This window comes from Drosophila teissieri, chromosome 3R, assembly GCF_016746235.2.
Source record: "Drosophila teissieri strain GT53w chromosome 3R, Prin_Dtei_1.1, whole genome shotgun sequence".
Taxonomy (NCBI): domain Eukaryota; kingdom Metazoa; phylum Arthropoda; class Insecta; order Diptera; family Drosophilidae; genus Drosophila; species Drosophila teissieri.
Window position 1 is genome coordinate 30504793 of NC_053032.1, and position 27582 is coordinate 30532374.

A 27582-nucleotide genomic window follows, 5' to 3' on the forward strand; every position below is an offset into this window, starting at 1 on the left:
GACTGCTGCGACACTTCATATTTGCCTGCGGTCTATGGTTGTTTATGGATGCTTCCCCTCTCCTTCCTCCCGCAGGCTGCCAATTTGGAGCAATGATTTGTTAATGAGCCGACCACCATAACTCACACAGTGGTGATCCGCAATCTCTGATTTACGCTGATTTACGGACTTCAGAGGCGGCGACTAACACACTTGTTTTATGGACCAGTGTTTTGAGTAACGTGCTTCTTCCTCCTAACGACAAACAAACAATTATGGATGGCAGCCGAGCCGCAGCTTTTGTTTGCCCAGCCCATTCACACCGGCGGTTCACAGCGGCACTCCCAACGGGAAATAACGCAGTAAAAGGCTGATTTTTAATCAAGTGCCAAGGTCAACTTTATTTGATTCCCCCGCTGGCAATTAATGCACATGTCGCACGGATCGGGAAACCATGGAAACCCATCAGGCATCAGGCATCGCCGCTGCCCACGTCAATTGAGTCCTGTCCACGCGGCTGCATGCGAAATGGAGATGAATAAAAATGGAAATAAGCAAGAGGTGAGTGAGTGTCGACTGGGAGATACCCTGTACAAGGTGGTTATACAGAAAAGTGCGCGGATTGGAAGCTATCAGTTAGTTAAGTCACTTTGTTTGCTATAATAAAGCTAGCACATATGGTTCCTAGATATTTTTTTCAAGATTATCATAGACCAAGTGCAAAACTAATCTACCCCCTACAGGGTATCTCGTAGCACGTTCGACTGACAAGCGATGACAGCTTGTTTTGGGATGTGGTAAGTGCCACACTGGGCAGCAAACTGAATCCCGGCACGCAACCAAATCCATCCACGCCGCAACTTACACAACTGGACGCCCAGGAGCACGGGACAGATGGCCTGGCCACTGCGGTAGTCCCACTCGGATGACGAGCCCGCGGCGGATCGTGTGTGCCAGTAGAGCAGCGCACCACGTGGCACATTCACGCCGAGCTCTAGTTGTGGAAACACCACGGCTCCTCCCATTCCGGGTGCCTGCAACTGTGCCGCGGGGTATGGGATTGGATCGGAAATTAATTAGTGGCACATTAGTCATTTAATTAGGCTGGAAAAACACGTACGTTCAACATGACACGTGCCACATGCTGCAGCTCCGAGCTGTCCTCCAATTTAGTGATGTGCTCGTGCCCATGGCGACGTCCTGTCCAGGGATCTAGGCTCCCAAACTCAAGTCCCAGGTGGGGACTAATCCTGCCAAGCTTCTTTTGTGCCAGTTTGGATAGTTTCAGCGGTTGATAGCTAACTCCTTTGGCATCCTCCTCATCCAAAAGCTCCAGCAGTTCACCGGTTTCCCTCGGCGTCAGTACATCGTGGTGCAGAACTATATATGGATCTGAGCTGATGGGCTCCAACCTGGAAGGCTGGAGGAGCAACCAGGGCGAACCTCCATCCATGTGGCAGTAGTTGAAGCGACTCCCAGTTGAGACTTGCTGGGTTGCTCCGCGACAGAGCTCCTCAATGAGCAGCTGCTCCGTGGACTTGGGTTTCTGGGTAAAACAATTCGTTACTTTTATATATTTGAATTAACTGACTACTTGAATTGGGACAACCCGCGGCAAGAAATGTTTTTGCTTCTCTAATTCACCCACTTACTTGCTTCTTTGGCTTCGACTTTTGGCCCCTGCCCTTGGGCAATTCCATCTTGGCCATGGCTTTTTCAATCTTTCTTTTGGCCTTCTGAATGCTCTGGTTCATGGGTAGCAGCAGTAGCAGCTCCTCGGCAGTTGCCAGGGCTCGGGAAAGCTCCCCTGGAAGATAAGAGAAACGAAATTTGGCATTCTGGCCGGGATATTGCACTTAATCCTAGGGTAACAACCCACCTGCGCGGTATTCAATGTTGAGAGTGGCCTCCAGGATGTGCACACGTCCACTCTCCCGTTCCCTCTGCGATTCCGTGGAGTTTTCGGAGGCGGAGGGCAGCTTCTCCAAGGCAGATTCCAGCCAGAATCTGGCCACCGAAAAGTCCGACTTGCGAGCCACTTCCAGGCAGTCGCCCCAGGACATGGAGGAGCTGAAATTATGCAAACAATTTTTGATTGCTTCTGCTTTTCCATTTCATTTCCTGCTCACCCCAACTTGAATCCATTCACCACGCCCAAGGAGAGGCTGTTCGAGTCCAATTCGTAGACGGACTGCAGATGCAGCAGCTGATTCAGGGACTCCTCGTAGTCCTCGTCGCTGGGTAGGGTTAGCTCCATGTCGAAGAACCCTGCTCCGAGCCCCAGCTCCTGAGTGGCATTCGCCTGCTGCTCCAGTCTGGGCCACACACTCTCGAACCGCTTGAGAATGCCAAAGACATTCAGGGGATTACCCATGTACTCCTCCACACTGTCCACTTGGCTGTGGATCTCCTCGATGGCCGCGATCTCCCGGCGGATCTCCTCCAGCTGGAGCTCCAATCGTTCGATATAGTCACGCAACCCATCGATGAGCTGCGTCTCGGTGTCCAGCAGTGCCTCCAGTTGCTCCTCTCCTCTGGCGAAATTGGCCCCAGTCACGGATTCCAACAGCAGAAACAGCTGAAGCAGCCACAAAACACTAAAAACCACCGGCATTTGCATAATTAGCTGTCTTCGGGCCTTTTTTCAGTCTGGTCGTTCTTCGCTTTGCTTTTGGCCCTCGGGTCAATGACTAGAGATATTTTCTATATTATGTATTAGATCGTATTTCGAACCATCGACTGACCGGCTTGAATCGTGGGGCTAAACTGAGGCCAAGGCCCCCATTTCCCATTTATCTGAGGCAACTGGTGAGTTCAGTTTCTTAGTTATGCGTTTAAACATTGTTTAACCTTTGTGGTGAATATAATACTTCTTACTGCTGTTGGATTAATATCAGTATTTATTTGGAATGATTACATTATAGTTTCATTATTTGTTCTCCAAATGCAAAAACTTTCCTTCATCGCTGACCAAGCCGCAAGGTCGCCTGAATTCCTGGGCACCCACATGGAACCATTCGTTGCAAACTGAAAGATAAAATATCTCACATCGGAAACAGTTGTTTAAATAGTTTTTGATTTACTTACTCCACTTTGATCCTTGAAGGACAGGGCAACCGGCATGCTTCGTGCGAAAGTCCTTGTGCGTAGAACTGTGTAGATTGTACCAGATTAGAAGACTTCCCTTCACAGGCGGAACAGCCAAGCGGAGGAAGGGAAAGGCAGTGGCTCCTCCCAGAGCAACGTCATTTAGCTTAACAACACAATAATTAAATATAGGTCTAAAGTGAATGTGTGTGACTTACGTAGAAAAGAGCAGTCGCCAGGCGGTTACCCTTCCAGCCGAAAACCTTTTGACCGTCGTCCTGGAAAATGTGCAGAACATCAGAAAATTAGTGGGTCTGTCTCACAACCTCGATGAGCTCACCTCCATGAAGTCAAAGTGCGGCTCGTACTGTCCTCCGATTCCATAGTTGACCAGCTGCAGGGGCTCGGCACTCTCCGTGCTCAGTCCGGTGACATCCTCCAGTCGCTGTTTGATCTTGGCCAGCCAGGGATTCGCATCGTACCACAGCCAGGTGTTTTGGCTTGTCCGGATCTCAGTGGTGGTGGAGTTCCCGGACTGACCCACCATCGACCGCTTCATATTACCCCTGCCGTGTTGCAGGATCATATCTATTTCGCTGTCCCACAGAACTTCGTGAGCGTAGGCGACGTAGGGATCCAAATTCAGTTGCTCGATTTTGAAAGGCGCCAGACGATAGTAGGGAACTCCCTGGTGGGTAAGCCAGCACCTAAGACTCCGCTGCTCTCGGGGGGATTGATGGAGTTCTCCGCGACAGACTTGTGTGTACAGCTTGTAGCTCTCCTTCGGCTCCTTCTGAAATGTGTCAGTGTATGATATAGTAATGTATGATATAGTAAGGAAAGGACTTACTCTTCCTGCTACATGAGGCAGATCCACTTGCTTTCTAGGGGCAAAACTTCGCTCCTTAGCCAATTGGCCTTCGTACAGTAACTTGTTCCTGAGAGCCTCCTCATGATCAGGCTTCTTATCCAGTATTTCATGGTTTAACTTATGGGCTAGCTTTAGATTTCCCAAGCCATTGAAGGCGGGTGAAAGGTGCTCTAGAATCTCGACATCGCTCACATTGGGTGATATAACACCCAATGGGTTACCGTGCAACTTCTTTCGGGCCTCCAACAGCCATTCGGATCCGTAGGAGTACTCCTTCACCTGGCAGAGATTCTTGCCCAGCTCAAAGCAGTCACTTGCACTCAACGAGATGTTCAGTGGGTTCTTCTCGCCGGGAAGGAGCACTCCAGAAGCGAGGTGGTCCGTGTTCAGTTGGTAGACATTCTGCAGCCGGAGAAGAGCCCGAGTGGCTCCGTTGAGATCCTCCTGAGTGGGTGCTTTGATGTTAGTCTTCTCGAGGGAGTCACTCAGGGTGCTCTTGTATGTCTCAAAATTGCTGGAGTTGAATACAGGATCAAATACGTTGAACTTCCAGTCATGAACGAGGCGTCTGATGGTGATGAAGGCATTGAGCGGATTGCCAAAGTATTCCTCCAGATCGCCACGATCATTTTGCTGCTCTTCAATGTGATCCAAAAATCTATTATACCAAATAAACGTATATTTAATAAATATTATTTATAGAGATTGAAGGATATTTTATGGATTTCAGCACCTTTTTAAGTTATTCTGCTCCTGCTGAGCCCTTTCAAGATATTCATCGAATTTTTCTACTATAAAAGCCTCCACGTCGAGCAGTCTTTCCAGCTCACTAATAGCCGTGTAGTAATCTCCGTTGGCTGAGACAACGCAGAGTAATGGTAAAATAATACTTAGCCGAAACATTTTGACTCTTCAGTGTTCCATTTAGAACTGTTCTGGATCACAGATAGACCATTTCGATGACAGGCAGACAGAGAGTCGAGAGTCTGCCATGAGTGCAGCTAAGCAAACATTGACACAGTTGGACAGTTTTTTCGGCATTTTTAATACAAAAGGTTGCTGGGAAAAGTAGGGGATCCGATGAGCATCCGCTAAGAAAACAGAGAGGTACACGTTTGAACTACAAAATATTATTGTTAAAAGTTTTCTTTTCATCTGGTTTGGAGCACTCTCCAAAGAAATCAAAGCATAACAAATGGATTTCCCTTACTGAAAACGATAAATATACTATATTCCGGGTTTTCACGCTCAGTTTACCACGAGATGCCGAAACTTCTTACTTCACTAGCCATTCTGTACTTACTAGTTTTAGTTAGGAGTCATGGCAAAACTAAAATATTGCAAAATAACTATGCCATATCGATTCACAGCATGGTTAAACTCATCGACTACGAGCATTACCTACTAGACATCCTGCAGAACTTTACAAATGCACTGCAGCAAAGAGTGGATACCATAGAATAGTAAGTAGTAAATGTAGCTGAAGAGCCTGTAAATGATTTCCTATCAATAAAGCTATTTGTACACGACTGATTACGAGGAAGAAAAGAAACTTCCCGATGATCCCATCAAGTCTTTTCGGATCATTCGTCGCCTGCACTCGGATTACCTCAACTGGATGTGGTTCATGGAGCAGCAGCCATGGGAGAGTAGGTAATATTAGCACATAAGTGACTCCACTTACTCCGATTTTCTAGCTCTTGTTAAGCACATAATTGCCATTGCTCCGCAAATGCCAACATTAAAGGACATTGAGGAGGCCATCAGTGGATTGAAACTCATCCAGTGGACTTACTCGCTCCCAACTGCCCAAATGGCCGAGGGAGTTCTTCAGAACATCCATCACAAGTAGGACTTAATAGGTTTATAATCTCTTTTAATCCTGATAATATTTCCTTAGTACATCGCTCGATGCAATGCAGTGTCTTACGATTGCCAGGCACTTGGTCAAGCATAAGGACTTTGTTCGTGCCAAGGAGTGGTTGATGGTGGGTTTGCAGATGAACGAGGCAGATGAAGACAACGATGATTTCTATTCCCAACTCGGAATGCCCTTGGCCGATTTCTACGAGCTTTTCGTGGAGATCCATGATGAATTAGGTAGGATTATGAGCATATTGGATGTACCATACTCATGAGGTTCCATAGGTACTAGGTATTTGGCCTTGAGTGAGCTGCAACTGGCTATAAAGAAATGGCCGGAAAGGGTCAGCTTGCAACGAGCACTCTCTCGGCTAAAGGTGAATATTCGCATTGGCAAGGAGCCAGCGAAAGCGGTGAGTAATTGTATTAAAAATCTGTGGAATACATTCAGAACCCTTTCTGACTTAGAAGGAAAAGTCTGAAGGTGTCTATAACAAATGCTGCAATACGGAGTGTCGACCTACCGCGAATCTCCATTGCCTGTACAACACCACAGCCTCGTACTTCCTTCGACTGGCACCTCTGAAGATGGAACTCCTGTCCCTCGATCCCTACATGGTGCTCTTTCATGATGTGCTTTCCGACAAGGACATCATCAGCATTAGGAACCTGGCTAAGGGCGGTCTGGTCCGCGCCGTTATCGTGACCAAGGACGGAAGCTACGAGGAGGACCAAGCTCGCACCACCAAGGGCACGTGGCTAGTGGAGAATAGCACACTGATCCAGAGATTGTCCCGACTGACACAGGACATGACCAACTTGGACCTCCGCGACGCGGACCCCTTTCAGGTTTTGAACTACGGAATAGGTGGCTACTACGGCACCCACTTTGACTTTATAGCAGATACAGAAGTAAGTTAGTTATTCTAAAGTTATTTGCACTAATAACTTATTATTATTTACTACAGATGGGCAACTTTTCTAATCGCATCGCCACAGCAGTTTTTTATGTAAGTAATGCAAGATTTACGGTGAATGTTTTTCATTCTCCCCAATCATCCAAAGTTGAGTGACGTGCCCCAAGGTGGAGCCACAATATTTCCGAAACTCGGACTCTCGGTATTTCCCAAGAAGGGCTCAGCACTTTTGTGGTACAATCTTGATCACAAGGGTGATGGCGATGATAGGACTGCCCACTCGGCTTGTCCCACCATAGTGGGTTCTAGATGGGGTAATATATAGTGTATACAAATCCATTTGCTCAGGCTAACTCATTTATTTTTGCAGTCATGACCAAGTGGATAAATGAAAGGGAACAACTGTTTAGGAGACTTTGTTTGACAACCCCTTAGGATAATGAATAATAAAAACTATTATAAATAAGATTAAACTGGATTTCGCTATATTAAATTGATTTATTTTGCAGACTTTGCTATACATAATCTAGTTTGTCACGCTACTGCTGACCTCCGTTTTGGTTCCAAATAAATTATTTTATTTACTTCAGTCATGTGGAACGCTCTAGGATTTCCGGCTCTTTTGGTTGCTTTGATTTTTCCCAAATGGATCCATTCTACAAGGATGAAAGGCTATATAGATCTCGATACGCGATTCAAGACGCAATTAAAAGGCTACTCGGAGGACCTGCAGGATCACATTATTACCTTAAATAGGTAAATATTTAAAATGTATGTGAAATTCCTAACACATCGTTGGACAGTTATATAGAAGAACGAAAATCTGAGCTGGAATATGTGGGCAAAGATCCTGAAGTGTATCTGGGCAATCCTCTCAATAGCTTCTCTTTATTGCACCACTTGCACTTTGATTGGCAAGCATGGAGAAAGCTAATGGAAAAGCCCTTGGCCACAGGTAAGTAGACTTATGAATACACTACAATGAAAACATAACATGTGCCCTAGAGTATATATCCGAGATTGAGGAGATTCTGGACGAGATTCCAACGAAAGATGAATATACGAATTCCATGAAAGGGGCATTGGATTTCCATAAGAACGAAACCCTGGGAAATTTTGAGTTTAGGTAAGATACGAATCTATATCAAATTGTACTACTTTGTATCGTTTAATAGTGCTTTGGAGTCGCTGCAATTCGCACTGCATACATACGACAAGAAAAACTACAAAGATGCGGAAAACTGGCTAAATTTAACTATTAATGGTTATAAAAAACTCAGTCTCCAGGAAAAGGAACTTTATGAAGTACTAAACCCTGTTAATGAGAGTCAGGTGGAGGATCTTTATACCAAAGTAAAGGGAATAACAAATGGAGCGTAAAAATGTGCAAAAACAAAATCGATCTGACTTGTTTAAATGTATTAGTTATGGTTTATGGCAGTAATAATCACAAATATATATATCAGGTATTTCAGCAAACATCAGTTGAATTTGCGATAATGAAGTCTGTATCTATAATTTCAGTTGGACTAATCATAGTGTATATATCTTATTCAAATGCTGGCACTTGGCATTCTTTCAATTGGATAAATCTCTTAAAGATTCAAGAAAGTGTAGTGCGATATTTAGATAACTATATAAACGCCTTGGAAACGAAGTTAGACATAATCAACGAGTAAGTTAACTTGTTAGCTAGTTAAAGTCTAATCAATATTCCTCAGAGCTCTGGTCGACTTGGCCACATATCATATTCAGTTCGAACGAGACAAGTTGGCCATTGCATCCAGTCCAGTGGGGAGTTACTCATTAATCCATCACATGCAGTCGGACTGGACGCAGTGGCAGCTCTTCCTACAGGAAGATCCTGGAAAAGGTAGTAAAAGGGTACCAAGTTAGAAGCCTTTAAACAATACAGTATTGCAGATGAATTGGCATCTCTAGTATCTATGAAGAAGTACTTGCCTACCAAAAGTGATATCTCAGAAGTTTGCCAATGCATTTCCAACATATCCAACGCCTATCATGTGCCTCCGCAAGATATCGCAAACGGTGTAATGTTGGGCATTCAGACAAAGTATGTGGCAAGTAATTTATAACTTAACTTTATAAATTAGTAATTAATTATCACAGGTACTTGATGTCTCCCCGCGATTGTGTTGTCTTGGCGGATCACTGTATGGATAGCAAAGACTATGACAAGTCGAAGGAGTGGCTTCAAGTGGCTCTGTCCATGCTAGAAAGTCCACGTTATCAGGATCCCATACTACCTTCTCTGAACTTGAAAGCCGCTGACTTGTACTTGAAACTGGCAGAGGTCTATGTGAAACAGCGTAAGTTGTTTCATCTGCGATAAAAAATTGTATTTTCAATGAAATTTTCCGCAGAAAATTGGCCTCTGGCGCTTGCAACAATTGAGTTTGCTCTGAAGTCGCATCCTCACAATGCACAGATGCTCAGGATGCAAGAGCATTTGAGCATTAATATTCTGCTCAATCCAACCAAAGGACCAGAATTTAATACTGAAAGTAATCAATTAAGGCTTCGACAAAACAAAAGTCTTTACTGCTTCTATGATATCAAGTCAGGAACTTTCTATTCCCTGCTGGCGCCAATGAAAGCAGAAATAATCTTTATTGATCCATTGCTTACATTCTACCACGACTAATGACAATCGCTAGTATATATCATCATTATTACTTACTTTTCAAGATATTAGGAAATAAAAACGTAAAGTTCAAATTAAGAGCCGCTCAGCTGATAGCAACTCTTTAGTGCTCGAACTTGAAGCCACACAGGGACGTTTAAGCTCCTGTCCAGAATCATCTACCCATTTGCTCATGACTGCGAAGGAAGAAGGTTCATGGACATACAACCAATCATACCTACAAGAATACGAACCCCACTTGGAGCCCACGATAACCGGGCAGCCGGTGTGCAGGGTGCTCATGTGATCGTTGCCCCTCGTGTCCAAGTTGTACCAGAAAAGGGCCGATCCTGGGTGTGGGAATACCGTGAGGTTTAGTCGGGGGAAGTGGGTGCCGCCGCCCTGGCGAACTTCATTAAGCTGGAGGAGAAGGAATTGAACTCGAGAAGCCCCCTCCCAAAACACAGAATACCAACATAGAACAGGGTGGTGGCCAGGCGATCCTTGGTTCCATTGAACCTGGTTCTGTCCGACAGCAACATGTCCAAGTGCGTCTCAAAGAAACCCCCCAGCCCATAGTTGATGACCTGGAAGTACTCCGTGAAGCGCATGTCCAGCCCAGTGGCGTCTCCCAAGCGCTCGGTAATCCTCTTGGTCGTGTCGTTAAAGTCACTGCTATACCAAACAGACTTTGAGGTGCGGAATGTGGCGACTTCATCCTCGGAATCGGTGGCATCTGCGTCGGTTGTGGCAGACGGCAACATGTGTGCCTTGCTCGAAGTTCGAATGAGAGTACTCTCCTCCTGGGAGATCATGTCATGGAGCAGCATTACGAAGGGATCAATCGAGAGGATCTCCGTTTTGATGGGTGCCAGTTGCAGAAATGGCGAAGTTGCATGGTTATATACACAATACAGTCCAGTCAGATTTCGGGGAACATCACAGTGGCCACTGCAACACGGCGGAAAAAGCAAACTTTCTCGGTAATCGTCATCCTCCTCCTCGATCGGTTCGATACTCAACGTAAGATATCTTTGCTCCAGCATCCGATACTCCGCAAATATTTCCGAGTCATGAGGCGAGAGTTTCAGGGCAACCTGATAGGCTTGCAGAGCACCCTCATAATTTCCTGCAATCAACAGAAATCTCCTGCCCAACACGAATCACCTGCTGAGTGCACTTCCTACTCACTCTGCTGCATTTGAACTTGGCCCAGTGTTCTGCACAGGTCAGCCACTTTTGGTCCCCTCAGTAACTCCATCTCCATCTGAGAACCTTTCCAATCGTGGACTTCAATGCCTGCACTTATCCATTGCTCGGCTGCAGACCAACGCGAGTCATTCATCAGATGATGGCCCATTGCGAGGCAATCAATGGGTTTCAGGGAGGAGCTTCAATTAAAATCAGTGGAAAAAACCTTCTTTTGATAAGGATTACTATATGACTTACTTGTATTGCACTCCATCTAGTAAGCCGTTGGCTATATCCGACGCAAACATCTGGTAGGTGGCTTGCATTTTACGAATTCCCTCCGCTGCATCTAAAAAGTCTGAGTACTTTGGCAGTAAAGGCATCCTTGAGTGCAGATAAGCCAATTCCTCTGCGAATAAACTCTTAAGTAGTAAGAAATATCACTAACCAAGTAGCTAACCTATGCCAACAGGCTTTTCCAAGTACAGTAGCCACATCAACCAGTCGGACTGCAAGTGACGAACGAGGGAAAAGCTGTCGATTGGATTGGCAAAAAGTTCCCTAGACGTTTTATACTCCTGTCGCCTTTTCATCATCTTGAAGACACCCCTTTAGAGCTTGCAATGCATTAGGAAATCCTTGAGTGTATTGAACTAGGTTGTACTCACCATTTAATGGTCTTGGCTCTGCGGGAGAGCGCTTCCGCCAGCTTTTCCACATTTGAGACCAGATCTTCCTCAATGTTCAGCAGATCATCCATGTTCACAACGGATCGTGAGTAGCGCTGTTGGGCATCCTTCTCTTGCAACTGGCCAAAACTCATTCTCAGGGACAGAGAAAGCATTCCCAGGACCAGCAATCTCCAGAACAGCATGCTGAAACCCACTGTGCACCAGACTGAGAAATATCACCGATTTTCATAGTCGTGTTATAATCTAATTTATGTGCTCATTAGTGACGCCTTAGTTTACAGTTCATCTGGGGCTTGAAACGCTTAAAAGTATAGAAACTTTAATGTTTCTTTCTCCTAATACTTATTAATTATTAATAGCAAAGGCTAGATAATAATCTTCTCTATTGAAGGCAAATTTTTGGTGTCTAAGCGCGATCTTAGGCAGGGCCTCCTGAACTCTTGCCCCTTGTCGTCTATCCACTTGCTGACCACTGTGAAGGGAAAAGGAGCTCATAGAACACAAGGACAACTAGGAATACAGACTGAACATACCCCATTTGGAGCCCACAATAACGGGACAGCCGGTGTGCAATGTGGGGACTTGCAGCAAGCCCCTCGTGTCCAGATTATACCAAAAGAGAGCAGTTCCAAACTTGGGAAAAACAGTGATATTTATAACTGGAAAATGGGTGGCCCCGCCTTGTGGCACATCATTTAGCTGGAATCGGGAAAATCGCACTGATTATAGGAAAATGTAATCGCCCATAAGTATTTACTGACATAGAAAAGTGTTGTAGCAAGTCGGTCAATATATCCGCCAACGAATCGATTCTCGTCCTCAAGCGACGTGTCAAAGTGGCTTTCAAAGACGCCTCCGATTCCATAGTTGATGACCTGAAAGGGCTCCGAGTGTCTAATATCCAAGCCAGTTGCTTCACCCAAACGTTGTGTGAGCCTTAAAGTCGCCTCATTGCCATCGTACAACCAAACTGACTTCGAAGTGCGGAACTTGCCGACTTCAAACTCGTTTGCGGCGTTGACTGTTTCGGAAGGAAAGATCATATTCTTACTGGAAGATCTCAATAGAGCTGCCTCTGCTGGGGAGACCATGTCGTGTAGAAGGATCACGAAGGGGTCAGTTGAGAGAAACTCCGTTTTGATGGGGGCCAGGCGCAGGAAAGGAGCAGTTGCACCATTATACACACAATATAGTCTTTTCAGCTGCCGGGGCACTTTACAATGACCACTGCAACAGGGCGGCAGCTCCATTTCCTCGTCCTCATCATTGGGTTCCTCTCCGATTGGTTTGCTTGATGATAATGTAAGAAGTTTCCTTTTCAATTTTTGATACTCTTGGAATATTTCCGTATCATAGGGCGAATGCTTGAGTGCAGCTCGATAGGCTTGCAAGGCTCCTTCTGCATTTCCTACAATCAACGAAAATGTATCCCCAATCATAGCATAGTTGGCTTTTCTTCAAACTTACTCCTTTGGATCCGCACTTTACCTAGTGTTCTATACAGTTCTGATTTTGATGGTCCCCTTAGTAACATCATCTCTGTTCGAGGACCCTTCCCATCCTGGGCTGCAATACCCGCCAGAATCCATTGTTCGGCAATCGTCCACCGAGATTGATTCATCAAGTGCTGAGCCATTGCAAAACAATCGATGGGTGCCAGTGTTGAACTTGGATTTATATGGTTGAAAGAACTATAGGGAAATGGTATTTGCACATACTTGTACTGAACTCCATCTAGAAAACCCTTGGCAATATCATTGGATAACATTCCGTATGTAGCTTGCATTCGTCTAATTGCTTCTGCGGCGTCTAACATGTCTAGTTCCTGTGGCATCTTCAAATTCTCTGACTTATTATAAATCAATCGATCTACAGAAATTACATTTTAGCATCTCTGACTTTTTATGATGTAATGACGAACCGAGTATCACGGGTGTTTGCAAGTATTGTTTCCACATCAACCAATCCGCCTGCAAGTGACGAATGATGGAGAAACTCCTTAATGGGTCCCAAGACTCGAGGGATTTATCCATTTTGTTTTTTTCAAGCTGCTCCTTCATCTGTTGAATCCCCCTTTAGGTTAACCTTAGCTCATATAAATCTTGTTATGAAAAGCTATGCAATTTGACTCACCATCTGATGGTTTTTGCATTCTGTGACAGCTTTTCCGTGAACCCTTCCAAATGAGTGACTAGATCGTCTTCCATGTTCAGGAGGTTATCCATATTCACCACAGACCTGGCAAAACGCGGTTCTTTATCCTCAACTTGACCCATGCTGAGACTTACGCAGGAAATTATCACATATACAAGTTTAAAAATCTGCATGCTGCATCTCACTACAATCCTATCTTTCACAATATAGTAAAACTTCAGAGTCGTATTGTAATTACAATTATTCGGTCATTAGGTACACCTCAATGGTCAGTTTGCCAAGCATCTTAACTTATATCTGAAATAGTTAGTGAAAATCGCCACAAATTTTTAATATATAATATAATATCATATGGCTTCTGTTTACATATAGCTCGGCTATCTGCATAGGTGTAGAATCGTCTTAGCTGACCATCAAGCCATTAACATCTTCGTGTTATGCCATTTCCACATAAGACCCACATTAGCTATTATCTAAGCAAAACCAGTTGCCGGCTCAACGAACCCGCCACTTTCTTTGGGTGCGTGTGGGAACTGGTTTCCGATCGCCTAAAGCCTCTGATTCTTGACTTCTCGTGGCCATTGTAATATTCCGAGGGGTCAAATGCCGCAATCAGTTGGAATCGAAGAGCTCTTTAGAGCGGATCGCAGTCAGAATGATATTCCCGGTGTTTTCAGTACTGCTCTTGTTATTTTATCCAGTAATCTACTCCGTTTCTGGAGCCGAGTTCTTCTCCTCCATACATGGGATGACCAAAGTGTTTGGCTATGAACAGAAAATGGTGCAGCATATGCAGAAATTCCTATCCGATAACCAGGGGAAATTGGATTTCCTCAAAGCGTAAGAAAAGTAGCACTTAAAGGTATTAATCTCTGACTTTTTATTATAATTTATTTAATAGCCGACTGCGGGAGTTCGAAAACGAAAGAAATGAGGCTCGTGAATGGGGACCAGCTTATTTTGAGAGTCCCATTAACAAATACTTGCTGAACAAGAGACTGACAGTAGACTGGCAGCGGGTGGAGAATCTCATGGCGGCTTCGACAGGCGAGAGTAAGACAAAAACACTTTGATTTGGAAGTAGTATTAATGATTTTCCACCTTTAGAACCGCTGACCCGGCTTAGAAAGTTCCGACATCGGGAGACAATGCCCGATAAAAAGGAACTCGAAGGAGCCATAGATGGGCTGCTCAGGTTGCAGTATGTTTACAGATTGAAGGCCAAGGAAATGGCCAGCGGTATCTTGGATGGCGTGGATTATGGGTAATCTAAAAAGCTACCTAATGCATTCAACATATTAAAGATTTGTGTATGCCTTAGCACCCAATTGAATGCGGAGCACTGCCTGGACATAGCCAGACTGGCTCTACGAGATCAGCATCCACGCTTGGCGCACTCCTGGCTAATTGAAGCCAGTGATCGTTTGGTGGGTGGGGAAAGGGAGGAGGCACTCAAGCCACAGATTCTGGCCCTTCTCGTGCAGGCCAAGAGGGAATTGGAGGACTTCCGTGGTCTGAATGATACCTACCAGGAGCTCATCAGGATACAACCGGCCAGTGAGGAGCACGCCAAGAACTACGAAACTTACTTGGATTCTCTGGATGAGACGGCATTACTAAACGAATCCAACCCGATCCTAGAACACGCTGTAAGTGGTTCTTCCCAAAGGAGGGTCTGTAATTATTACTTGTTTCCGTTCCAGCCCATTCCGGAGCAGGGTGAACCGGTGGGAGAGTTCCAGGCCTACAGCCTCACCTGCAGTGGCCACTGGCGACTCACTGCCAAGGAACAGCGGCATCTGCGCTGTGGCTACGTGACCGAGACACACCCCTTCCTGTGGATAGCGCCTCTCAAGGCAGAGGAGCTCTTCCAGGATCCCCTGCTCGTCCTCTACCACGATGTCATATACCAGAGCGAGATCGACGTTATACGCAAGCTGACCGAGAACCGGCTGAAGCGAGCCACAGTCACGGGCCACAATGAGTCGGTGGTGTCCAATGTGAGGACCAGCCAGTTCACCTTCATCCCCGCCTCGGCTCACAAGGTGCTGTCCACCATTGATCGGAGAGTGGCGGACATGACCAACTTGAACATGAAGTACGCGGAGGATCACCAGTTCGCCAACTACGGCATCGGAGGACACTACGGCCAGCACATGGACTGGTTCTACCAGACGACAGTGAGTTGGGTTAAATACTTTGGATATGTGTATATGTGGCTTGTCTATTTTTCAACCGACAGATTGATGCCGGATTGGTGTCCTCTCCCGAAATGGGCAACCGCATTGCCACAGTTCTATTTTATGTAAGTGATCTGATTTTAATATAAATTTGATTAACATTGATTAACATTTACAGCTTTCGGATGTTTCGCAAGGTGGAGGCACTGCATTTCCGCAGCTGAGAACTCTATTGAAGCCCAAGAAATACGCAGGTATACTGCTGAAATATTTAGTTTTTAAACATTTACAAAAGCCCAACATTTCAGCTGCCTTTTGGCACAATCTCCATGCCTCTGGAGTGGGTGATGTGAGAACGCAACATGGTGCATGTCCCATAATCGCTGGTTCCAAGTGGGGTATGTTTCTAGACACATCACATGTGCAAACTGTATTTTCTATAACCAGTTAATATTCTAGTTCAAAATCGCTGGATCCGTGAGATTGATCAATCCGATCGTCGACCCTGTGAGCTTTGGGATGATTCCTTGGCCACCTACGCGCAAATTTTGGAGCTGAACAAGCAAAATGAGGCAGAGGCAGCTTCTAGATAACGTTAAGGTTAATGGCTACCTAAGGAAATCCAGTCAAGCTTTAAAAGAACAGAGTTCTAGAATAAGACTATTAATATACTTACATGCCCTGCAATCACTTCCAGAATCCCCCTAGTAAATACACGTGATTGAATACCTGAGGTTCCGCCAGGAGTGGGAACCCCTTTCAAAAAGTTGATTTATTTGTGATCTGTTCGCTCGCTGCGTGTAACATTCGCCAGCTAAGTTGGAACCAACACTAATTAATGTGTAATTGCTAGTACTAGCTGGAGCCCCGCCCACCGCCCCTTCTAAGGGGTCAGAGGTCGCGGGGTCACGCCTTTGGCTTGCAGCTGTTCCTTTGTTCTATGTTCTTTGTTCTGTTCCTTTCTGTCCCGATCTGATGTGGGCCTGGTCTGCTCTATCCGCAATATGTGTGTATTTGAATAAATTCAATAGAGTATGTCTTAAAACGATCTGCATATGTAGTTGTATAAGTAATGCATTTAAATCCAGCAACAACATTTATGTAGTAATTATTTCTCTGCGCTGCGCGTAATAGTACAATAATAATGACAATAATCTCTGCTATATGTATAAGTTGAAAAGTTCACCGCTCTATCCATCAAAACATTTATATAAATTTCTCTGTTTTTTTCTTTGATTTTTTTTTTTTTTGATTTTTCTTTGATATTTTGTCACATTTTTTTTGTAGATTTTCTGCGAAAATGATTTTTCAGGTAGGGTAAACAGTTCATTGGAGCTTTTCGCAATGTTGCAGTTAAAAGGACACCGAGTGAGATTACGTTTTTTGACTATGCAAATGTGTCGTGTGTATAAAGGTTTAAATTCGCTTTACCATGTCTTTCAATAGGTTCTCATTTTCTGGCTCGTGGTGGGTAAATCGCTAGACTGTCACTAGGTTAGTAATAGTTTAGTTTCAGTTACAGTTACAGCTTTAGCTTTAGCTTTAGTTTAGTTTTGTTTGCTGCCAAGGGATTGTCTTGGGGGTACATTCATGGTACTTGAAACATCGATATACAAATACACTGATTACATAAATATATATATAGTATATAGTATATAGTATATGCTGTGTATATTTTATATGCATGACTGCGTTAAAATTTGACTAATTACCTCAACTTAAAATTCTTGCCGCTCCGCCTGGGATTTTTCATCGGGGGAGTTTATTGAAATTACAGTTTCTTTCACTTAAATATACGTTAGTTAATTACCATTTTCTCTAGATATATTTTTGTACACCTATAAACATCTATATAAGAGTATCTGTGCTCTGTAGTTCGCAACGCTTAAGTTACACATCGATAATAAACTTTGTTTCCCTTTTCAGAATATTTTTGATATAATTGCATAACTTTCGGGTTTCCTCCTGCTCGCTCTTCGGTTTCGCTTTGACTTGAAATATTTTTTAAAATTGAAACTCGTTTCTGTGGCCGTCGCTCGTCTTGCTCATCTTAGATCTCGTAGTTGCGGAACTTGTTGGCCACATCGGTGTTCTCGCCGCCCCACTCCCCCTTGCGACTGCCGTAGTACAAGGCCGCCCCGCCCTCCGAGGCCCGCCGGTGGGCGGGGTTGGGGGAGGCTGCGGTCAGGCCACCGCTGCTGCATCCTGCGCCGGAGCCAGGTGCCTGGGCAGCTGCTCCTCCGCTCTCCGGCAGCATGCGATCCTTGGTCTTGGGGGTGACCCAGTGCATGGACTTTTGTTTGGTTGGTTTGGTTGGTTCGTTGGTTCGTTGGTTTGGTTGGGGGGTACAAAGGCATTTAATTAGATGAAATTCCCGCGGTTTCGGTCGAGGACCAAGGCACTTTGGTTCGGTGCATTGGCCCTGGTTTACTTCGCATGCAGGCACACACACAGACACAGAGTTGGATGAAGAGGCACATTCAAGATAGGTTGGCATTCGGTGGATTTCATCGGGCACTCAGGAGCGGGCTTATAGAGAGACACAGAGAGAAATGGGGGCAAAGGGGTTCTATTTGGCTCTATATAGCACGGGGAACACTTAGAATTGAGAAATAAAGTTGCGGTGTTGGTAAGCTACTGGCCATTTGGAAATTGTTAATAACAAAGAAATAAAAATGTCATAATTTGATTTAAACCTCACTGCTTGAAGTAAGTGGTAAAATACATATTCAAAATAAATTGAAAAAGTCAGTTTGAGTTCCTGAAGCATCTTGCTCTCCCAGAATTGAGTTCCCAGGCATGGAACTTCTGCGGGAGATTAGAAGACACAATGACAAATTTTAATTACATGACAAAAGCTGAAACAAAAGCACACCCTCCTCATAATGAACTACCTTGAATGAAATTTGTATTGTTTATTTTCCCCCTGGAATTTTATAGAATTCAAGGGACTGTTCCGTTTGTCGTGAAGTTTTTGCTAGGTGTCCGAGCTGAAAATTAGAATTGCAAATGCGGATTTGGGGCCGAAAAACCCCCCTCCCGTCTTTTGAAAGCCGGACAATGTCAGCCGCTGATGGATGACGACAATTTCCGCTCCGCTCGGCAGCGGAAATTACCATAGAGCCGTGTGGGCGGGAAAGTGGGTGGCTTGCGGGTGGGTAATGAATAATCGCGTTAATTGTGCTACAGCAAAAATGAACTCCGGCTTGGCTTACAAATTTCATTACGAGCCCGGCAAACAAACCAATGAAAGGAAATTCCACAACAAGGCCAAGCGTTGACGCAGTGCAGCGGGACACAAGGACGACTCTAAGGATCGGGGCTCCCGTCGTGCCGAAGTGAGAGGGAGTGAGGGGGCTAGACAGAGTGAGGGGGAAGGGGAAAGGGGCGGCTTCTACTTCTCTGGTTCGCTGAGTTCCTGGCCCATAACGCATACCTCTTTATCCACTTTCTCGGCAATCGTGTATCTTCTCACCTGACCGACATGCTCCTTCATGCCCAGCCACTGTTTGTAGCTCATCGAGATGCCGCTGTTGCGCCACTTGTCGTAGATGGCCCTCTTTTCCGGATCGCACAGGGTTTCCTTGGCCTCCTGCGAAAATACAAAATAATGCATTTTAAAAGGATTTATATGGCAGAGCTATTGAGTACTGAAATATAATACCCTTCTCCCTACAAGTACAAACAAATTAGGGAATGTTTATTGTGCAAAACAAACAAGAAGCGATGAAAGTTGCATTTTCAAATGCAGTTGCTTTATTTTACTTGCCATGCACATGGGTAATACAATCAGGCCACAAAGGAATTCATCAAGAGCATTCTAATATTTTGTAACCCAATTCCAAAGACCCTGTTCTCGGTATTTCATTGGAATTTGTTGCTCACGAAATTAGAAATTTCCTTACATGAATAATCTGCGGCACAGATTCACTGAAATTTCAATTTCCCATTTTGCAGCACAAAATGTGTAAGGAAAAACAAGCCATAATGTATTTACCTCGAAACTAAACATGAAAGGGGCACACCAGCAACACACACACACAACATCCACACCCCCTGTGGATCTGCAAAGCCAAACGCCCCCCGAAAGTCAGGATTCGGATTTGCTCAAGTGCAAAATCAACAGCTGCACAGGTTTCGGGTGCCAACCCATCATTTTCCGCCTTGCTTCGGTCTCCTGCATGTTAATCAATTTCATATGCCCCACTATAGCACACTTATTGGCGCTACCACACACACACACAAGCACACTCGGGCAAACGGGGAATACCCGCACTCACACACTCTCATCTGCGGAGAGGCTTTCACATATTTGCACGCTCAAGTGATTTTGATAGCCTCGCCTGGGCCTCGATATGTATCTTGACTACTTTTACGAGCAGGCCCAACATACACCTATGGCCACAACGCTAGACACCGACACGTTACAAGGGTGTTGAAAACACACAAGGAGAACAGGGATACACACAAAAAGTTTTTGGATATTTGATAATGTGTATTTATATTGAAAAAATGGGAGTGCTAACAAAATACCTAATGATTTGAAGTTACTTCCAAACATATCTAACAGTATGACCATTGAAGTATCCTTTGGATTGCTGCATTCTTGGGACACGACTACAACTGAAATCAGTGTGAAAGCACTTACATTTTTCTCTCAGTGCAGATACCCAGATACCCAGATAGACAGACATCCACTTACACACATGCTCAATTGAGGCTCTGAGATTTCATCGCTGGCCTGCTGTTTTATTGTTCCGCCGGCTTTTGGGGCCCTGTTTACACGATAATCAATTATTTCACTACCCACTGATTATGTGGGTCAGCAAACGAGGTGCAAATCACCCCTTGCCACGGATCCAAAGGAGCTGGCTAACCTGGAGGCAAACGGTTTGTTTGTCTTCAATTAGGGCAATCGTTTAGCAGTTTTTCATGCTAATCATTCGGAGTCCTTCGCAAACGGCAATTAACAGTTCGGAAGCGGCTCATCTGCACATGACAAGAATCAGAACGCAGTTCTATACGCCAATCCTGTGCCTTCATCCTTGCCGTATTGTTTATCCTTTCGTTACTGTGGGATCTTTCAGTATTCCTTGACATCCCGAGGCATTTATCGGGACAGCTTGACAGCTGAAAATTGTGTTGCAAGTTGTTAGGCGAATGCCAAGCTGATGAAGTCCTGTCTCATTTGCATGCTGCTCGGTGAAAATCTGTGGCCGACATGTTCGCCTAGGAATCCTGACCTCTGAATCTCCGAATCTCAACATTTCATGTTAAACGCTTCTTGGGCCCACACACACGGTTTTTATTTTATGGCCAGCCATAAAGGTAAGTCCTCCTGCATATCCTGGCACATTTACGAGCGCCGCACACACGCACGTTCCATATTACGAGCCGTAAATTGTACGGCGCATTCCTTCTCCGCCGGACAGCGACAGAGGAGCTTCCGAAGAGCTATAAGTATTATTACGACTCGGCAGGGAAAAGGGCCAGTGCAGGACGAACCAAGGACCAAGGCCCCTTATGAATATTGAAGGGCGAAGGGCTCACGTTTCGCCTTAATTTGGTCCTTTGTTATTTCTGTGTGTTAAAACTTCGTGTTCGCCGAGGAATGGGAAAAAATAATACATCAGCAACCTGCAGGGAGCTGCAGTAAACTCAATTAGGGTCTGAACCCACTACTGAATGCCCCTGAAATGCAATTCTACAAATAACTAATTAAAATAAAATGCATACTAGTCTTTAATTCCAGAAAGCTGCTTTAACTTGTTTTGCAGATAGTTCTGTGTACTTATACTCTAAAAAATATAATATTTCCGTTATTCAAGGAAGTGCCACCTTTTTACTTACTCCCAATTATTGTAAATTCAGCTACAAAATCTGATGAAATCTAATTTTACCTTCGTGTTTTCCACTCCATAAAAGGCTCATCATCCCCCATCAGAAAGCCTTGTTTTCACCTCAGGCATCCCACTCTTTTCCCCTTGACATCAATTTAATTTCGTTTTTAGCCACACGTTAATGAGTTGTCAGGTTCCGACACGCCCCTTTTCCTCCCCCGACCGCCTCTATTGGTCCTTTGATGAGGAAAATCAATAAACGTTTTCAAAAAATATATTTCGTATGGGTAATTTATTTTATCTCATCGTTGCCGCCTTGTTTTTCTTTTGTAGCCTGGAAAATTCAATTTGAGGCCGGGCTGCCTGTGTGTGTGTGCGTGTGTAGGTGTTTGTGTTTGTGCCACTGAATAGTGTGCGTGTGTGTAAGTGGGTTAAGTGCATGTGTGTGCGAGTGCGAGTGCAAAGGGCAGCCATTGTTCAATGCAGCTTAAAACTTTCGCCATCGCCAACCGACAGACACGATTTTGAATAGATGCGTGGGACGCCAGCTAATTAAGGAAACTATCAGGGGAAAACTATCAGTGGGGCTTCAAGGAAAATGCCTGCCACAGACTCCAGCCATTTATCAAGATCAGAAACAGAAAGTTCTCAACTGAACTCGAGCCTTTTGTGCGGCTCTAAAAGTCCACCAACTTCCGAGAAGTTCTACTTTCACTGCACTCTGCATTTTCATTTATATTCGACTTCATAAAATTTCTTGAACTTGGATTTCCTTGAATCTAAAGTATCAATATACAAAGAACGTGGTTTTTATTTTCTAGTTCAGTTTATTTAATGCTAAAAATACTTTATAATTATTTTAAAATCCGTTGAAATATTTTGAGACAACTCAAACAACGCCCTAATGCTTAAGAAGACTTTGAGTTTCTCAGGTTTTTTCTCACCTTTTTTCAAATACGGTTCAATTTAAAATGTAAATCCCTCATATTTCTTATATTCCAAAAGCAATTCGATTTGCGTGTTTCCGATAATTATTCCCTGAGCTCTCTCGGATATCAGGGATATATTTTGTATAAATTCCGCCTTGGGTATCCGAATACCTTCGAAGTACCTCGCCTGCTGCCAGGATGCTTAAGCAGAATAAGTATCAGGTTTAAACATCTTTTAATTTTAAGCTCGCTCCGGCAACTTTCATCTCAAACATATTGCCCCACAGGCTGTCAAGTTCACATCCCACCCAGTCGCCGCCCCCCAAAAAGCAGCCACACGCCTGGAAACTTCATTAAATATGTAAAATTCCGGAGCGCTTGCCATTTTCTTTATTTCGGGCGCTTTCCCTTGGATCTTTTCCCGTGTTTCCATTCGCCTTTTAGCCTACCTTTAGCTGCTGGAACTTGGCCTCCGCCTCCTTGTCGCCGGAGTTCTTGTCGGGATGGTACTGGAGGGCCAGGACTTTGTACTCGGCCTGGATCTGCTCGGGCTGCAAAGGAAAATGGGGCAAAATTAAAAAAAAGGCAAAATTAGTCGGGCGGGCTAAGTGAATTGCGTCGATGAATTCACTTCCATGCAAATTAACTAAGTATTTTGTGGCATACATTTTTAAAATGCCCTCTCCGGCATACAAATTGTGTGTATTACACATTACATAATGGCAGGGCAAACAAGGACACGAGTGATATGTGAACGTCTCCTGCGGCTTGCAGATTTCCAAGGAGACCGCAGCTCAGTAAGGTAAGCTGTCACTGGCAGACAAATCCCCCGCAAAAAGGGGGGATCAGATTCCCTCCCCCCTCTTTACAAACCACCAACCATCCAACCAGCGAAATACGAAATAACAATAAGCAAACATTAAAACTTGACGAGCAAAAACGTTCGTGCGCAGTTGAGCACCACTTAAAGTAATAGAAAAGCTGTCGCTTTTTGCCATTATTTTCTGCGGCGGGTTGGGAAAACTACGTACTTGCAGCTGGAAAAGCGGAAGGATTGCGGGCAGAGGCGAAAAACTTTGAGGGTTTGAAATGCTGCTGCCAAATTAATTCACTTGTCAGTGTCCTTGACTCTGGCAAAAGGCTTGTGACACTTGGCAAACAACTGCTATTAATTAAGCCCAAGTGTCTTTCGGCCAAACGCAACAAGTTGACAGCTACCAACGATGATCTGATGCTGACTTTCCTCGGGACCACAAGTAAAAATGATGACGATGGTGGCGATGATGCTAACAGTGCACAGTGCGGCAAACTAGGGCTCCTTGGTGCTAAAACAACTTACTAACTTTTTCATCCAAACGCAGACAAAGTTTAAACTGTAATTCAAGTGCTGCCACATCATTTTTAGAGATGCACCCGAAAATACACACACTTTTTGCGCAGTGTTCGGCGTACAAAGCTGCTTGTTTATTGTCTTGTAAATGGAAATGGCTTTTCGCGCACCATCGGTCGCCACACAAAGGACGAAGGCAGCCGCACAGAAAAGAAAGGAGATGAGAATGACCAGCATGGGTCCCCTTTTTTATTCCATTCGGGTTCGAGTCTATTGTTCGCGGGGGAAACGTCAAAAAGCAGCTGCCATAGAGCAAACATATTTAGGTCACCATGCTATTCGAAAACTATATACGAGTCTGTGTCCCTATGATGTTCACAGAATTGATGGTTGGCATTCCCCACAGATGTTTTCTCCTCCAGCAGCAGCAGGTGGATTACTTGCATGCATGGCGCTCAGCTCCATTTGCTGTGTCAACCATTGCGCTGCAACGGTGCGTATAATTAATTTCAGCGCAATTAATATTGCTCATACGCCAGGGTGTACGTGGCAGAAGCAGCCGCAGCCTTCGGCTTTCTATAATTAGACAAATGCAATCAGTTCTAAAGGCTTTCGCTGAATTTCGAGCACTGGGATGGCTTTGCAGATGGCTGGGAGTCTAGGAATCGCAGGGGAAAGTTCACACACTGCGTACTTCACCTTGCATCACACAATCGAATGGCCCCAATTAATGGCTTGCAAGCCAATAAATTGTCGCCGCAATCAACAGCACCAATTTCAATTTCCACTTGATTAATTCCCCCATCAGACTGCACCCGGCCAATTAAAATGGCCAGAATCGCTGGCAGATCTCCTCTGCAAATTAGCCCTGAAAACATTTCAAGTTTGTGCAGCTCTGGCTCCATCCTCTGTTTGGCTTGCGTATGCAAATGCCGACAGACTAATCTGCATGAGAATGGCATGGCTGCATTCTTAAGTGGGAAATGGGCGCCTAGTCGAGATAATTGTCGGGCAGTATAGATAGTAGACGATAGAGATGGTTTGGTTTGGCAAACAATGACAGCGGGTCAGGGGTCGGTGGCAAAATCTAGGGCTACGTGATAAGGGCCGCGCCATAATGCTTAGTGCCCCTGCTCCTCCTTCGGTTTCCTCCAAGCCCTCTACAAATATTTGATTTTATTTACATGCTCAGCCAAATCGATTCCAGGACTCGACTCCAGGACTTGAGCTCCCGCAGCTCCTGCATAATTCAATAGATTCCATTCCCACTCAGCCTGATGCAATCGACAGCTAGCAAAAAGTATTTTCTGGGCCAATAAATTTGATTAGAGCTGCCGTTCTCACACCTTTCGCTTGGGCAGCCAGCTGAGCCAGAAAATGTAACAGCTCAGGATGAGTGTCAGGGCTGTGGAGTCGAGTCTGCCGATGGGTAAATGCCATTAAGCCGCCCGAGATTGCCTGCCAAAACCGAGCTTGTTAATTCTCTTCAGACAGGAGTTCGCACAGCCCACAATCGCTGGGCTTAGATGGGCTCTTAACTCTGGTGGGTGAGTCCCTGGATGGTGAGTCTCTGGACCTGTGACTCAACTGCACTCGATGCTGCAACTGCAACTGCAACTGCTGCGGCGGCGGATCAACGCCAATTCTGCCAATCTACGATGGCTGACTGAGTAATTGAAACTAATTCTCAAAGCAAACCTCTCGCCTTCGGGGCACACTGCGAGAAAATAAACAACAGAGCTCACACTGGCATATGGTAACCTTTTATGGTATATAGTATTCTGTTTCTCTCGGTGCTGAGACGCCACACGAATTGTATCTGATTTCATAGATGATTTCATGCGAAGGTTTGCATTGCCTGCACGAGCATTTAATAAGGAATTCGACTTTAAGGCCTGTAAAAGCAATTAAATTAAGCCACCGCATCTCAAAACTGCTCCGAATTCGATTAGGCGCACTTTTGAAGGCCACAATTCGATTAGTCCCTAATTAAATTCGAAGGAAAAGTTTGGTGAGCCGAGTGAGTTGGGCAGCCCTGAAAAGCAAAAGTTGCTGCAAACGTTTTGAGGAAAGGTTTCCAGAGGAAGTTGGATGAAGTTGGATGGTCAGATACATAGATACAAAATAGTGGCAGGATTCCTATCCTTGTGGCAACTTACCGATGAGTTCTCATCGCAATGGAGCAGACCGTAGAAGTCCTCGTTGGGACTGCGCTTGTAATTGATTATAGCATCAACGGCGCTCATTGCGTCAGTTTTTCCTGGGATCCGTCGGGAATTTATATGTATTTTTCTGTATCGGAAGGGGCGCCAATTAATAAAATGATTTTTTAAAGAAGATAAATAGTTTGTTACTTAAACGGGAACAATATTGTCAGTCAACAAATGGGGGAAAGTGAATTCTTTTACAAGCTTTTAGTCAGAACAACAGTTTTGTTTAAATATTTATTTTATTAATATTTCCGCGCAAGATCAACAATAAATTGGTAACTGAGTTGAATTCGAGCTGAATCAAAATTAAGGCCACCGATTGGCGATTGCGTGACCTTCGATTTGGAACAATTAGCTGCTAAAAATAAGTTAATCACAAATGCACAAAAACGAAATCGCCAAGTAATCAGCTAAAAGATCTGGTTTTGTTTTGGTTTTTGGTTTGGGTTTTGGTTTTTCGTTGTTCGTTTGTTTTGCTGCGGCTGGTGGAAGCACTTTCACTTGTTGTTTTTCTAGAGCTTCAACTGGTTGTAAACGGTGGGAAAAACGTTGTTTATTTATTGCAGCCCGCTCAATTCAAATGCACTAAACATTAACTTGACTGCCACTAGAACCTCTCAGTTCTCTGTTTCTTTTTTTTTTGAGTTACTCGAACTCCCACTCTCTGGGAATCAGCATATATAGTACATATTGCTTGAATATATACTTTGGTTAAGCGGTGCTCACGATGTTTCTGGCAGCGCGTCGAAAGTCGAACTGATGGTATCGCCACATCACGAAACTCGCCTCGCTCGTTTTCCACTTCGGATTGCACTGGATGAGCTTGGAGACGGGGAAAGTTCTCTCTCAAAAGCGCCACAGCCTCCCAATCCCAATCCCAGAACGAGCCGAGCCGAGCTTTTCGAGCTTTGTAAGCGGGGTTTTGAAAGTACATCTTTCTTGGAACTGCAGTGGAATCCCACAACTTGACTTTACCACTTTACCTGTTTGCAGCCATGACTCACCAGTCTATTGCTACTGTGGAAATCCCCTTAAGCAAAAGACAAACAAAAACCCAAAATCTAAAATATATTTTATTAAAGTGGGTCTTCAGATTTTGAGCGTTCATATTTATAGATATTTTCCTTCGCTCGGCTTACATTTTCCTAACAGTAATGCTTGCACTTTAAGCACTAAAGCTGCGCTGCCTGGTTGCTGTCCTCACAAATGCATCGCGACCAAAAGCCCACTGAAAAGCTTTGCAAACAGAGCTTCTGCTATAAAAAACCATCGTGCCATAATTCAGCCATCCATGGCCACTTGTTGCATGCCACGGCCTGAGCGAAACATGTTCATCTCCCCGCTGCAGAAGAAAGTTTGCCGAAATTTGTTAAGGGGAAATTAATGCTCCACCCGAAAAAGAAAACTCATCAATCTGCGGCCAGCTGCTCGAGAAAACTTTTGCCCCAAATGAAGTCAAATCGAACTGCGAACGAATGCGAATCCGAACTGAAAACAACCGAACCAGAGCAGCATTGGTTTTCAAATTAAAAGAGCCAGCGGAGTGTGAAGAGAAAGTTTGCAGCAAACGGAAACGAAATTGAAAACTGTTGCATACTTCGGGGCGGAGCAGGACCTCCAAGTGGAGGCCTAGACCCACCCACTTGACCACCCAGAAAAGCCGCACCGGGCGAAAAATGATTTCCGTTCATAAAT

General features: G+C 44.7%; 9 protein-coding genes across 17 annotated transcripts; 4 read left to right on the forward strand and 5 right to left on the reverse strand.

The window, feature by feature from the left end:
- Positions 1 to 365: 365 nt before the first annotated feature.
- On the reverse strand, positions 366 to 2599 carry LOC122620075 (prolyl 4-hydroxylase subunit alpha-1). 2 transcript variants are annotated; one of them, XM_043797367.1, is made up of 6 exons: positions 2109 to 2599; positions 1859 to 2049; positions 1632 to 1786; positions 1100 to 1525; positions 845 to 1019; positions 366 to 496 (listed from the first exon to the last, which is right to left on the reverse strand). In XM_043797367.1, the coding sequence occupies exons 1-6, from the start codon at positions 2597 to 2599 to the stop codon at positions 474 to 476; spliced, it is 1461 nt and encodes a 486-aa protein (XP_043653302.1). In that variant the 3' UTR covers positions 366 to 473. The 2 variants fall into 2 exon arrangements, with proteins under 2 accessions (XP_043653302.1, XP_043653303.1); XM_043797368.1 differs by lacking the exon at positions 366 to 496 and adding an exon at positions 717 to 760 and having other exon boundaries at positions 2109 to 2593.
- A 265-nt stretch (positions 2600 to 2864) lies between these two features.
- LOC122620954 (prolyl 4-hydroxylase subunit alpha-2) lies at positions 2865 to 5052 on the reverse strand. Of its 2 annotated transcripts, none has more exons than XM_043798652.1 (6): positions 4671 to 5052; positions 3917 to 4595; positions 3407 to 3856; positions 3285 to 3344; positions 3067 to 3232; positions 2865 to 3006 (listed from the first exon to the last, which is right to left on the reverse strand). In XM_043798652.1, exons 1-6 carry the CDS (start codon positions 4838 to 4840, stop codon positions 2909 to 2911), a joined length of 1623 nt encoding a protein of 540 aa, XP_043654587.1. In that variant the 5' UTR covers positions 4841 to 5052; the 3' UTR covers positions 2865 to 2908. The 2 variants fall into 2 exon arrangements, with proteins under 2 accessions (XP_043654587.1, XP_043654586.1); XM_043798651.1 differs by having other exon boundaries at positions 3407 to 3859.
- Positions 5053 to 5178: 126 nt separating this feature from the next.
- LOC122620955 (prolyl 4-hydroxylase subunit alpha-1) lies at positions 5179 to 7185 on the forward strand. Of its 2 annotated transcripts, none has more exons than XM_043798653.1 (9): positions 5179 to 5400; positions 5453 to 5586; positions 5635 to 5785; positions 5838 to 6037; positions 6086 to 6213; positions 6269 to 6712; positions 6769 to 6810; positions 6866 to 7031; positions 7088 to 7185. In XM_043798653.1, the coding sequence occupies exons 1-9, from the start codon at positions 5201 to 5203 to the stop codon at positions 7150 to 7152; spliced, it is 1530 nt and encodes a 509-aa protein (XP_043654588.1). In that variant the 5' UTR covers positions 5179 to 5200; the 3' UTR covers positions 7153 to 7185. The 2 variants fall into 2 exon arrangements, with proteins under 2 accessions (XP_043654588.1, XP_043654589.1); XM_043798654.1 differs by having other exon boundaries at positions 6272 to 6712.
- A 104-nt stretch (positions 7186 to 7289) lies between these two features.
- LOC122620957 (prolyl 4-hydroxylase subunit alpha-1-like) lies at positions 7290 to 8183 on the forward strand. Its single transcript, XM_043798656.1, has 4 exons — positions 7290 to 7473; positions 7521 to 7672; positions 7723 to 7843; positions 7893 to 8183. Exons 1-4 carry the CDS (start codon positions 7310 to 7312, stop codon positions 8095 to 8097), a joined length of 642 nt encoding a protein of 213 aa, XP_043654591.1. The 5' UTR covers positions 7290 to 7309; the 3' UTR covers positions 8098 to 8183.
- A 14-nt stretch (positions 8184 to 8197) lies between these two features.
- Positions 8198 to 9456, forward strand: LOC122620956 (prolyl 4-hydroxylase subunit alpha-1-like). The gene is made up of 5 exons (XM_043798655.1): positions 8198 to 8392; positions 8439 to 8590; positions 8641 to 8791; positions 8848 to 9047; positions 9102 to 9456. The coding sequence occupies exons 1-5, from the start codon at positions 8217 to 8219 to the stop codon at positions 9380 to 9382; spliced, it is 960 nt and encodes a 319-aa protein (XP_043654590.1). The 5' UTR covers positions 8198 to 8216; the 3' UTR covers positions 9383 to 9456.
- Positions 9251 to 11438, reverse strand: LOC122620953 (prolyl 4-hydroxylase subunit alpha-1). 2 transcript variants are annotated; one of them, XM_043798649.1, is made up of 8 exons: positions 11221 to 11438; positions 11013 to 11161; positions 10811 to 10961; positions 10553 to 10752; positions 10385 to 10490; positions 9838 to 10312; positions 9616 to 9781; positions 9251 to 9558 (listed from the first exon to the last, which is right to left on the reverse strand). In XM_043798649.1, the coding sequence occupies exons 1-8, from the start codon at positions 11424 to 11426 to the stop codon at positions 9452 to 9454; spliced, it is 1560 nt and encodes a 519-aa protein (XP_043654584.1). In that variant the 5' UTR covers positions 11427 to 11438; the 3' UTR covers positions 9251 to 9451. The 2 variants fall into 2 exon arrangements, with proteins under 2 accessions (XP_043654584.1, XP_043654583.1); XM_043798648.1 differs by having other exon boundaries at positions 9838 to 10490.
- A 28-nt stretch (positions 11439 to 11466) lies between these two features.
- On the reverse strand, positions 11467 to 13587 carry LOC122621007 (prolyl 4-hydroxylase subunit alpha-1). 2 transcript variants are annotated; one of them, XM_043798721.1, is made up of 7 exons: positions 13378 to 13587; positions 13166 to 13317; positions 12963 to 13113; positions 12733 to 12911; positions 12006 to 12652; positions 11778 to 11943; positions 11467 to 11716 (listed from the first exon to the last, which is right to left on the reverse strand). In XM_043798721.1, the coding sequence occupies exons 1-7, from the start codon at positions 13569 to 13571 to the stop codon at positions 11610 to 11612; spliced, it is 1596 nt and encodes a 531-aa protein (XP_043654656.1). In that variant the 5' UTR covers positions 13572 to 13587; the 3' UTR covers positions 11467 to 11609. The 2 variants fall into 2 exon arrangements, with proteins under 2 accessions (XP_043654656.1, XP_043654655.1); XM_043798720.1 differs by having other exon boundaries at positions 12712 to 12911.
- A 192-nt stretch (positions 13588 to 13779) lies between these two features.
- Positions 13780 to 16290, forward strand: LOC122619036 (prolyl 4-hydroxylase subunit alpha-2). 2 transcript variants are annotated; one of them, XM_043795715.1, is made up of 10 exons: positions 13780 to 13918; positions 14100 to 14238; positions 14300 to 14451; positions 14506 to 14662; positions 14720 to 15047; positions 15102 to 15578; positions 15641 to 15703; positions 15757 to 15832; positions 15887 to 15976; positions 16038 to 16290. In XM_043795715.1, exons 2-10 carry the CDS (start codon positions 14147 to 14149, stop codon positions 16169 to 16171), a joined length of 1569 nt encoding a protein of 522 aa, XP_043651650.1. In that variant the 5' UTR covers positions 13780 to 13918; positions 14100 to 14146; the 3' UTR covers positions 16172 to 16290. The 2 variants fall into 2 exon arrangements, with proteins under 2 accessions (XP_043651650.1, XP_043651649.1); XM_043795714.1 differs by having other exon boundaries at positions 13816 to 14238.
- A 9-nt stretch (positions 16291 to 16299) lies between these two features.
- Positions 16300 to 26637, reverse strand: LOC122621364 (J domain-containing protein). 3 transcript variants are annotated; one of them, XM_043799204.1, is made up of 5 exons: positions 26594 to 26637; positions 25837 to 25969; positions 22797 to 22898; positions 19054 to 19170; positions 16300 to 17871 (listed from the first exon to the last, which is right to left on the reverse strand). In XM_043799204.1, the coding sequence occupies exons 2-5, from the start codon at positions 25921 to 25923 to the stop codon at positions 17629 to 17631; spliced, it is 549 nt and encodes a 182-aa protein (XP_043655139.1). In that variant the 5' UTR covers positions 25924 to 25969; positions 26594 to 26637; the 3' UTR covers positions 16300 to 17628. The 3 variants fall into 3 exon arrangements, with proteins under 3 accessions (XP_043655139.1, XP_043655137.1, XP_043655138.1); XM_043799202.1 differs by having other exon boundaries at positions 19015 to 19170; XM_043799203.1 differs by lacking the exon at positions 26594 to 26637 and adding an exon at positions 26032 to 26512 and having other exon boundaries at positions 19015 to 19170.
- Positions 26638 to 27582: the final 945 nt, after the last annotated feature.

Excerpts from the sequence above, each read along its gene's own strand:
- LOC122620075 (XM_043797368.1), bottom strand. The coding sequence starts at position 2,593 with ATGCCGGTGGTTTTTAGTGTTTTGTGGCTGCTTCAGCTGTTTCTGCTG. Across the intron at positions 2,050-2,108 it reads GTGAATGGATTCAAGTTGGG|CTCCTCCATGTCCTGGGGCG; the intron begins GTGAGCAGGAAA and ends GCATAATTTCAG. Across the intron at positions 1,526-1,631 it reads AGTCGAAGCCAAAGAAGCAA|AAACCCAAGTCCACGGAGCA; the intron begins GTAAGTGGGTGA and ends TGTTTTACCCAG.
- LOC122620954 (XM_043798651.1), bottom strand. The coding sequence starts at position 4,840 with ATGTTTCGGCTAAGTATTATTTTACCATTACTCTGCGTTGTCTCAGCC. Across the intron at positions 4,596-4,670 it reads GAGCAGAATAACTTAAAAAG|ATTTTTGGATCACATTGAAG; the intron begins GTGCTGAAATCC and ends TTGGTATAATAG. Across the intron at positions 3,233-3,284 it reads TGGCGACTGCTCTTTTCTAC|CTAAATGACGTTGCTCTGGG; the intron begins GTAAGTCACACA and ends TGTGTTGTTAAG.
- LOC122620955 (XM_043798653.1), top strand. The coding sequence starts at position 5,201 with ATGCCGAAACTTCTTACTTCACTAGCCATTCTGTACTTACTAGTTTTA. Across the intron at positions 6,038-6,085 it reads GGAGATCCATGATGAATTAG|GTACTAGGTATTTGGCCTTG; the intron begins GTAGGATTATGA and ends GAGGTTCCATAG. Across the intron at positions 6,713-6,768 it reads ACTTTATAGCAGATACAGAA|ATGGGCAACTTTTCTAATCG; the intron begins GTAAGTTAGTTA and ends TATTTACTACAG.
- LOC122620957 (XM_043798656.1), top strand. The coding sequence starts at position 7,310 with ATGTGGAACGCTCTAGGATTTCCGGCTCTTTTGGTTGCTTTGATTTTT. Across the intron at positions 7,474-7,520 it reads CACATTATTACCTTAAATAG|TTATATAGAAGAACGAAAAT; the intron begins GTAAATATTTAA and ends ATCGTTGGACAG. Across the intron at positions 7,844-7,892 it reads CTGGGAAATTTTGAGTTTAG|TGCTTTGGAGTCGCTGCAAT; the intron begins GTAAGATACGAA and ends ATCGTTTAATAG.
- LOC122620956 (XM_043798655.1), top strand. The coding sequence starts at position 8,217 with ATGAAGTCTGTATCTATAATTTCAGTTGGACTAATCATAGTGTATATA. Across the intron at positions 8,792-8,847 it reads ATGTTGGGCATTCAGACAAA|GTACTTGATGTCTCCCCGCG; the intron begins GTATGTGGCAAG and ends TAATTATCACAG. Across the intron at positions 9,048-9,101 it reads AGAGGTCTATGTGAAACAGC|AAAATTGGCCTCTGGCGCTT; the intron begins GTAAGTTGTTTC and ends AATTTTCCGCAG.
- LOC122620953 (XM_043798648.1), bottom strand. The coding sequence starts at position 11,426 with ATGCTGTTCTGGAGATTGCTGGTCCTGGGAATGCTTTCTCTGTCCCTG. Across the intron at positions 10,491-10,552 it reads CCAAGTTCAAATGCAGCAGA|GAAATTATGAGGGTGCTCTG; the intron begins GTGAGTAGGAAG and ends TGTTGATTGCAG. Across the intron at positions 9,559-9,615 it reads TATCGTGGGCTCCAAGTGGG|TCATGAGCAAATGGGTAGAT; the intron begins GTTCGTATTCTT and ends CTTCCTTCGCAG.
- LOC122621007 (XM_043798720.1), bottom strand. The coding sequence starts at position 13,571 with ATGCAGATTTTTAAACTTGTATATGTGATAATTTCCTGCGTAAGTCTC. Across the intron at positions 13,114-13,165 it reads GCAAACACCCGTGATACTCG|ATCGATTGATTTATAATAAG; the intron begins GTTCGTCATTAC and ends TAATTTCTGTAG. Across the intron at positions 12,912-12,962 it reads CTAGATGGAGTTCAGTACAA|TTCAACACTGGCACCCATCG; the intron begins GTATGTGCAAAT and ends TATAAATCCAAG.
- LOC122619036 (XM_043795714.1), top strand. The coding sequence starts at position 14,054 with ATGATATTCCCGGTGTTTTCAGTACTGCTCTTGTTATTTTATCCAGTA. Across the intron at positions 14,239-14,299 it reads AAATTGGATTTCCTCAAAGC|CCGACTGCGGGAGTTCGAAA; the intron begins GTAAGAAAAGTA and ends TTTATTTAATAG. Across the intron at positions 14,452-14,505 it reads GGCGGCTTCGACAGGCGAGA|AACCGCTGACCCGGCTTAGA; the intron begins GTAAGACAAAAA and ends TTCCACCTTTAG.
- LOC122621364 (XM_043799202.1), bottom strand. The coding sequence starts at position 25,923 with ATGAGCGCCGTTGATGCTATAATCAATTACAAGCGCAGTCCCAACGAG. Across the intron at positions 22,899-25,836 it reads ATTGCGATGAGAACTCATCG|CCCGAGCAGATCCAGGCCGA; the intron begins GTAAGTTGCCAC and ends TTTCCTTTGCAG. Across the intron at positions 17,872-19,014 it reads CCGAGAAAGTGGATAAAGAG|TCCATGCACTGGGTCACCCC; the intron begins GTATGCGTTATG and ends ACCAAACAAAAG.